At 38.5% G+C, this 9,345-nt stretch overlaps 1 protein-coding gene across 1 annotated transcript; it reads right to left on the reverse strand.

Moving 5' to 3' along the window:
* Positions 1–1,448: 1,448 nt before the first annotated feature.
* LOC142596055 (granulocyte-macrophage colony-stimulating factor receptor subunit alpha-like) lies at positions 1,449–8,900 on the reverse strand. Its single transcript, XM_075724979.1, has 8 exons — positions 8,773–8,900; positions 8,505–8,680; positions 7,604–7,743; positions 4,898–4,936; positions 3,828–3,966; positions 2,916–3,003; positions 2,277–2,358; positions 1,449–1,514 (listed from the first exon to the last, which is right to left on the reverse strand). Exons 1-8 carry the CDS (start codon positions 8,898–8,900, stop codon positions 1,449–1,451), a joined length of 858 nt encoding a protein of 285 aa, XP_075581094.1.
* Between the last annotated feature and the right edge of the window lie 445 nt (positions 8,901–9,345).

Here is a 9,345-nt window from a genome sequence, read left to right on the forward strand (position 1 = left end):
GAAGGTAGCAAAGGTGTCATTCTGTACTTCCTCCACAACAAACCTCTCAGAGGAGGAGGTATAATTGCTAACTCTCTCCATGAGGTGGTACCCGAAGTACAGTGTTGGCTTCAGTACAAACCCCAGATACCAAAAAATGCTCAAGGTCAGTGTTTTAATAATAAATCTCCCAGGAAAAACATCACTAATCACTGCAGAGCACAGCAGACTGCACAAAATAACACCAATGTTTAACATGTACAGCAAAAACAGGAGCATGGTGCAGATCAGATGAACTAATATTGTGACCGGCAACTGTTAACAAAAACCTTAATACACTGTGGTTAATCTGTTATTATCTGAAATCCTCCGTGCCCCACGTTGGGCACCAGAAAGGGCTGTTGTGGTTTAACCCCAGCCAGCAACTAAGCACGACATAGCTGCCCGCTCACTCCCCCTGCCCCCGGTGGGATGGGGGAGAGAATCAGAGGAGTAAAAGTGAGAAAACTTCTGGGTTGAGATAAGAACAGTTTAACAATTGAAATAAAATAAAGTAAAATAATAATAATAACAATATAATAATAATAGTAATAATAATATACAAAGCAAGTGATACACAATGCAATTGCTCACCACCCACCAACTGATGTCCAGCTAGTCCCAGAGCAGTGATCGCTGCTCCCCGGCCAACTCCCCCCAGTTTACATACTGAGCATGACATCATATGGTATGGAATAGCCCTCTGGTCAGTTTGGATCAACTATTCTGGTTGTGCCCCCTCCCAGTTTCTTGTGCACCTGGCAGAGCATGGGAAGCTGAAAAGTCCTTGACTAGCATAAGCAGTACTTAGCAACAACTAAATCATCAGTGTGTTATCAACATTCTTCTCATACTAAATCCAAACCACAGCACTATGCCAGCTACTGGGAAGAAAATTAACTCTGTCCCAGCCGAAACCAGGACATCCCCCCACTACCGAAACCTTGCCACGCAAACCGAATTCAAAGGGGTTTAATCTTGGCCAGTTTTCATTGGGTTTTCACAGAGATAACAAATTTTTATTCTTGATCACAATCTCAATATAGCTTTACCTTTTCCAAGTCACTGGATCACTGGAGATCTTGTACAAAACCCTTAAGTTTGGTTGTTCTTATTTTAATCTTTTGCATGGTGTTGAAAAACAATATAATACTTTCCAAAGCACTACTGAAATATTTTTGCTTAAACATTGCAAGAATATTCATCATCATAAGAAAAAAAAATATTCCAAACCACTGAAATTATTTATGTAATACGCAATCATATACAAAGAAGCTTTTTAAAGACAGCTTTTGGGGGAACTTTTTTTCTACAGGCAATGCTATTTTCTCTGCTTGCAAGAGGGAGAGAATACGAAAAACCTGTAAACTACTGCCAAGAAGATATATATGTTGGAAAAAATTCAAGTTGCTTGTTTCACTTGCATGTTATTATGCAACTTCTTCAATAATTATTATTTCTTCAGTTTCATGTGTTAATTGATTCTTATATTCTGCCTATTAAAGGAAGAATAAAACATTTCATTAGTGTTTCATGCATGAGATTAACCATGAGTTTACAATTTATGAATCTCCTGTTATTCAGAGAGTTATTATTTATTACATAGAAGCTGTAGTGGGACTCTGTCAATGAGAGGACTGAAGTAGACATGTCTAGGTCTTCCCTCCATGACGAGCTCCCCAAAGAGGAACAAAAGACTTTTCAACTCAAAAGCCAGAAAATTCATCTTTTTAAACATAGGAAAATTAACATGACAAAGGAACAGAAAGTAAAAGTATTTATAAAGGCTCACCAGTGATCCAGTGTGTCCTTGCAGACACATTCTTGCTTCCGGACCTGGCTGTAGCCAACTTAAAGACTTTCAGCAAATTGCACTACTATTTTTGGCCAGCAGTAGATTTCTTTGCCCCTTCTCTCCCCACAGCTGACCAACAGTCTGATTCTGCATTATTATTGGGCTGAGAAGCTTAGGCTCAGCACTATTCTAGTGATAGCATATGGCTTATAGGGAGAGCAGGGTGAAACTGTATATTTTTTCCAATGCTCCATGTAGACAGATGACAAGTGTTTCAGAATAGAAAAGGAAAAACAGAAGAATTATTGCATATGGACCTTCTCTTTCAATACCCCAAGAACAAGAAAAAGAAAGAAAATTTATCCTTGCTTCTGTGCATCTTTCTGACACTTAGGTCATACCTTTGAGACTGTAGTGGATCCTTGTTTACCACAAATTTTAGGGAAATGGAAAGAAAATATACCTGGAAATCTGTTGGAGAGATCTCATGGAATAGGTCTCTTGGCTGTGGTACAGTAGCAGATTTTTTTTTTAAATAAATGCTTCTACAATGACAAAAAGGGTTGGTGAAGAAAAGACAGTATGCAAACATATGAACACGTACTATATAATAATACTCCTGAGGTATTATTTTATTCCTCTAAGCCAAAAGTAGTGAAAGAGTAACTAAAAATTGCATAGGCTGTATACAATTGTATCAGTTCATTGTTCAGAATTTGGATGATAATGATGTGTTTTATGACTTGTTAAAGAATCATAGGAAGTTGCTTTTTTAAGTATCTGAAAGGGAAATATCCTCAAAACAAGGAAACAATTTCATGTACTACCCATCCGCATTGCAGGGTTTGGTGGCAGGAAAGCAGCACTGATTAAGGCCTTGACCCAGTATTGGAAAGCATTGTGTTATATTGATCAAGTGGGTGGGAAGGTTGGGAACCAGAAATATTGAGGAACATCCAGCAGGCCATGATTCCTACTATAGTTCAGTGTCGATTTACCCCCTCCCTCCTCTCCTTTAAAAGGAGGCCAGAAAATTTCTGTTGGGGAAAGAAGTGTTATTTCAACTACAGAATAAAAATTTTGCCCAAGAAATAAGGCTTACACTCTGCAGAGAAAAAGTATGAGACTTGCTGCCAGCACAGGTATTAGAAATAATATCCATGGTGAAGTAGCTCTAAGCTCTTCTTCTCCTGAAAGACAAGCAATCATCAAAGTGTGGATTAGTATCACAGAACAGGAATCATTACACAGCTATGTGCAATCTGCTTTGCATGACAGCGTCAGGCACGGGTATGAAGTAGCTTCTTCTTTAGCTTAGTACCTTGTTTCCCTGTAACATGTGAAGGAACAGGGTGGATGACAGTATGTGGACTGTATACAGTAACTTGAGACCTCACCGAGCATTTTGCGAGGCACTGAGGCCTCGAGAGTACTCCAAAATCCAAGGTGGCAGATAGTAACAGGGGAAAAGAGAAATTTATAAAGCTGTAAGTAGAAATGAAAGAAGGAAAAGGGCTGGCAACAGACTTCAGAAAGAACTGCTTTAGAATCATAGAATCATAGAATCATTTAGGTTGGAAAAGACCTTTAAGATCATCCAGTCCGACCATTAACCTAACACTACCAAGTCCACCACTAAACCAATTAAGGGTAGAGTAGTAATTTCATATTTCCTGGCTTGGTGCCTGGATTATTTTTCAATGAAAGTAAAAATTAGGAATCATTAAGGTTGGAAAGGATCTCTAAGATTATCAGTTCAACCATCAGCCCACCACCAACATGCCTATTAAACCATGTCCTACTTTATTCACTGTCTCCTTGCTAGAAGCATCCACTGTCACACCAGAATGCTCGAAGACCTCCTTCCTATTAAGGAGGTCTTAGCTCCTTTTTATCCTAGCAAATTAATGTGCAAATATCAATGTTTTTCCATCTGTAAGTATGAAGTAACAAATGAGGCAGATAAATAGTAACTGAGGGAAAACTAAGTCAAGGAGGTGATTTTCATTCTTACCAAATTCCACAGGTGTACTCCACTCTCCCCAGCTTGCACTCACTAAACAGTCATTGTCAGTTGCTCTGATTTTGATGCTGTACCTTTTTCCTGCACTGAAGCTCTCAAATATGTAAGAGTTTCCTATGATGTTTCTTTCCTAAATACAAAACAACTGGACTGAGAACTTTTTATTCACTAGATGTACATATGTTAAGAATGCATCAGGTTCATTTAATGAGGCAAACAATTACAAAAGAAAATTTTACATGTACTTCTGTGAACAGACTGGAGTGAAATAACAAATAGAAAATTATCTCTTAATAAATTATCTTGTTCCATCCTAATTCCTTTTGTTTGAACATTTTTGTTATTGGTGATATGAAGATGAATTTTGCAGTATTCTTCCCTGGCTCCTTAACCTCTGCTAAAAAATGGGACTTTGAGGGGAAAAAAATCAATAGTTTATTTTCAGTCTCTAAATGTTTTATTGTTCTCTAAGGTAATTTTTTAAAGATCTGGCATTCCCTTACCATGGATGTTTTCAAAATTGAAGCAGAGTTTAACGGCCAGATTATACAGAGGGGAAAAAGTTGACATATATTGAAATCCTTCTCAGAAGAATATTGAGCCTTCTTGAAAACCTGTTTTCTTTTTGTCTTCTTCCTTTATACTGGCTTAATCTTTCTGTTATAGTTTCTTGCATCCTGCATCTCAACCCCTTCCAGTGACCATTAAGAAAGAAAGAAATTCTCCAAATTTTGTGTGCCTAAGTGTAATGTGGAATTATGATCCGTATTTATACATATATATGAATTTGTTAGGAAGTACAAAAGACTGTAAAATGGAGGATTTTGTGGCTTGCATAGAAGTAATATAGAGTTCCATATGTGCAGGTATTTTTTTGTACTATGTTTTATAAATAACAGTCTAAAACTTTGAGTTCAGGAAAATTGTCAATAAAGACCATACATAGTATAAACTGGTACTGTGAAACCAAAACAATTTGGTTGAATATAGGTGACATTCAGTGATTCAGTGACATTTCAACCCATCATAAACATTAGATTAATACAGTAATAAAGACTTACAGTTTTAGATGTGGTTTTGATGTTTTTCTCAGGATCAGCCTAGCAACAAGAGAAAATTTCAAATTTTATGATTATTCATTTTGTTACTACATAATGAGGGATCCTGCCTTATGAATGTTTGACTTTCAGGAAAAAAGGAGTACATTTAATAATTTAAATGTGTTCTTATAAAGAGTATGAAGTTAAGCTGTTTGTATTGGGTTTGAGCGGCAAGGTTTTGATAGCGGAGGGACTACAGGGGAGGCTTCTGTGAGAAGCTGCTAGAAGCTTCCCCCATGTCCAGTAGAGCCAATGCCAGCCGGCTCCAATATGGACCTGCTGCTGGCCAAGGCTGAGTCAATCAGCGACGGTGGTAGCACCTCTGGGATAACATAGTTAAGAGGGGGAAAAAAAGAAACCTGCATGACTGTAGCCGGAGAGAGGAGTGAGAATATGTGAGAGGAACAACCCTGCAGGCACCAAGGTCAGTGAAGAAGGAGGGGGAGGAGGTGCTCCAGGTGCTGGAGAAGAGATTCCCCTGCAGCCCGTGGTGAAGACCATCATGAGGCAGGCTGTACCCCTGCAGCCCATGGAGGTCCACAGTGGAGCAGCCATGGAGAGAGGAGCCCAGGCTGGAGCAGGTTTGCTGCCAGGATTTGTGACCCCATGGGGGACCCACGCTGGAGCAGTCTGCTCCTGAAGGACTGCACCCCGTGGAAGGGACCCACGCTGGAGCAGTTCATGAAAAACTGCAGCCTGTGGGAGGGACCCACATTGGAGAAGTTCGTGAAGGACTGTCTCATGTGGGTGGGACCCCATGGTGGAGCAGGGGAAGAGTGTGAGGAGTCGTCCCCTGAGGAGGAAGGAGCGGCAGAGACATCATGGGATGAACTGACATCAACCCCCATTCCCCATACCCCTGTGCTGCTTGCGGGGAGGAGGTAGAGAAAATTGGGAGTAAAGTTAAGTAAGGGAAGAAGGGAGGCGTGGGGGGAAGGTGTTCTAAGATTCAAGTTTTATTTCTTATTATCCTACTCTCATTTGATTGGTAATAAATTAAATTAATTTTTTTTCCCAAGCCATGTCTGTTTTGCTAGTGATGGTAACTGGTGAGCCATCTCTCCTTGTCCTTATCTTGACCCACGAGTCTTTCCTTATATTTTCTCTCCCCTGTTCAGTTGAGAAAGGGAGTAATAGAGCAGCTTTGATGGGCACCTGGAGTCCAGCCAGGGTCAACCCACCACACTGTTCTTCCACTACAACATTTTTCCTCATCACTGGTGCTCTGAAACACTGTACCCTTTAAATATGATTACAGAACTGAATATCAAAGAACTAAACAAAAAAAGGCTCAGGTTGCCCACCAATTAAAATTGTATGTTTTACCTGTACCAAACAAAGTATCTAAAAAGTACTGGTAAACTGGGACAATGGTTTTTTCATTGAAACTTTTGTCTGTGTAGTTTTTACATTCTTAAACATTTAATTTAGCTACATTATGTCTCTTTTTTTTTATTATTATTATTTTTTGCTGTTGGAACAACTAACTCACAAATATTTCTGCAAATATTTCAAACTTTGTTTTTTATGGATATTATACTACTTTCCATATTCATCCCAGTCTTCAAAATACTTGCAGTTACTGAAATGTGTAATAACAACCATATACAGTTAAGATGTGGAAAACCTGGATATTCTGTTCCAATAACCTGACAGAATATTTGTTTTTATTCAAAGACATGGATGGCTCTTTCCACTTTAAGTTAAAAAGAAAGGACACAGAACTTAATAAAACCCCACAATAACAGATGCTGTATTACTGCCCCTTACATCTGATTGTGACAGCCATGGTGCAACCATCCTGATTGTATATGTTGCAGACCTACTTTAGATAAACCTAAACTCCTTCAGCAACACCATGCTGGTGTCAGTAAATGGAGGCAATAGGAGAAGGCGGCGAGGTTGGATACACAAAGGGCAGGTTGGATACACAATTGTTGGATACATGAAGGTAACAGGGGTCCAGGTGGAGATCCCTAAGTGGTCTTGCAGCACATCGTAACTTACAGGTGTGCCTTTGTAATAAAGCATGTGGTACTTCTTTGGACCTAATTCAGTAATACCATACACCTGACTGATCAGTAATGATGACTACAAGAAGTAGGAACAAATGCAAAGTGAGTTTGTGAAAGACATGATAAAAAGTGACTGATGGGATAGAGGACTACAGAGAGGAAAAAACACAGAACAGAATGCCCTGACCTAACTTCATCAAAAACCAGCAGTAGGACTGAAAGATTACACTGGGACCCAAACTGCCTTACAGGGACACATAAAATTGGTTGTATCCAATTTAACAGTAGCTTTGCTTTTTTTGTAGTATATCTAGAGTCATTTGATGTATCCTATAACTGTACATAATAAAGTTGGCAGGTAATATGGTCCATCCCCCTGTATGTGCTAGAAAAGCTATTCACCCTCGGTGTAGGGGATCACTTGCCCAGTTTCTTTAAAGGACCAGGTGGACAGTGGACTGAAAACATTCCCTCAATTTGCTGCCCCTATTTGTGAGTGACAGCAGTCCTCAGCTCACATGCAAGAGGGGCACTACATATCAAAAAGGAGAGTTTAGTTAAACAGGGAAAGAAAACAAGGTATTGGATGTATGGTAGTATGTGTGGAAATATGAGCATAAAAAATGCTATAAAGAGTCATAATTATTCTTACCTTGTTTTCTATGACAATTTGGTATTTGAAACAATCATGTTTTTTCACATGACTTGTGTGAGGTGGTTGCCACCGAATTTCACAACCATGAGAAGCTTCTGTACAGTTCACAGTGACATTTAATGGAGGGGTGAGTTTTTCTATAATATAATCAGAAATACTGTTGATTAATAATCAGTTCTCTTCACTCTGCCTTTTTAAAATATAGGTAGATGTTCAAGGAACCTGTCTAAAAAGATGTAATGCAGCTTTACCTGAGCTGCTATATTCACCCTGTATTCTGAAGCACGACTCCCTGATTTAACACTCCAGTTGAGGACCCTGGAGTATCAGCAGCAACAGTAGGTAAAATTAAAAAACACAAACCATTTGTTAGATTTAACTGGTTTCAGCATATAATCTGTGCAGGGTTGTTTTTTTTCTTTTTTTTTTTTTTTTTAATACTCTATTCATATTAAACAGAAATAATTTTGGTTTTTTTTTTGTTAACAACATTCTTCCATTAAAAAAATGAAAGGTTTTGCTCACAGTGTTAAGGTAATTGGTTCTTTTGTATTATGTGAATGAACATAATTATGAGGTAATTATATAAGACCAACATCTAGATAGTCCCGCTCAGGCATCCTTAGCTACTTAATCCCAGAACATGACACCTTTCTTTCACAGAATAAATATTTGACTGGAATGTCCACAATTCTCCGACCTATGATTTCAGATTGTCTCTGCATTCGTCTTTGTTCATTCTTATACTTTTGTCTTTTCAGCCACCAAGGCTGGGAAAAATAACTAACTGTTCTGAGGAACAGTATTTTTAAAATGTCCTTTTTTTTTCCAGAGATGAATTCTTCATTCCTTTAGCATAAAACTGGAAATAAAGTTGAAAAAAAAAAAAAATCCTTACCAATTTCATACAGAGAAATTGTCTTCTCATACAACTGAATGTTTTGTCCACTTCTATGCCCTTTTACCAGGAAAGAAGCTCTCTTATTTTCTATTGTCACATTTTGGAATCTACATCCTGTGTGCCTTCCATGATTATCTTTGATGTAATTCTGGCATTCTGTGAAATTTTCTTTCCTTTAGATGACATATTGCATCAGTTAAATATTGACAATGTCACATATCAGACCAGAAATCAAAATTCTCTAGATTCAAGCAGACCTACTTACTTTGAGGTCTTCCAGTAGAGGAAATATTGGGTATCTCCTGAAGCAGTCCAGCTCACATGCCAAGTGCAGTTCATGAAGGAAACATTAAAAATTATGCAGGCAAAATTTTCAATAGCTGTCCCACTCATGACTGCAAACACAGGAAGAATATCTCATGTCCACTTGTCCACTCTGCAACGGTAAAACTGCTCAAACCATGCAGATCTCTGCAAGCTCATTTAGTAATTTTTAGCCACCTGATTAGTAAATCCAGCTACATATTGTTTGGGTCCTGCAGTTACACGCTTACTTTAAGATAGCAATGATTTTATTTGTGTTGAGCCATGAGGATAATCTACCATTGTTACAGGTGCTGAAGATGTGACTAGGATTTAATCAACTGTTTAATCAACTCAGGCACAGTGATGTAGCAGAAGCTAATAACAGTCACTGTTGCGTCCTTTGTTTAGATCCCCTGTTTATCTAAGGTCCAGTCTAGAGTGGAATATAAATTCGACAATGATGAGGAAGGCAAGTTCGCTCTGCTGTGTTTGTCTTAAGCACTCTGACCCTTGGTTGACTTTACAAAGGACT

This window comes from Pelecanus crispus, chromosome 1 (assembly GCF_030463565.1).
Source record: "Pelecanus crispus isolate bPelCri1 chromosome 1, bPelCri1.pri, whole genome shotgun sequence".
In the NCBI taxonomy this organism is placed as follows: domain Eukaryota; kingdom Metazoa; phylum Chordata; class Aves; order Pelecaniformes; family Pelecanidae; genus Pelecanus; species Pelecanus crispus.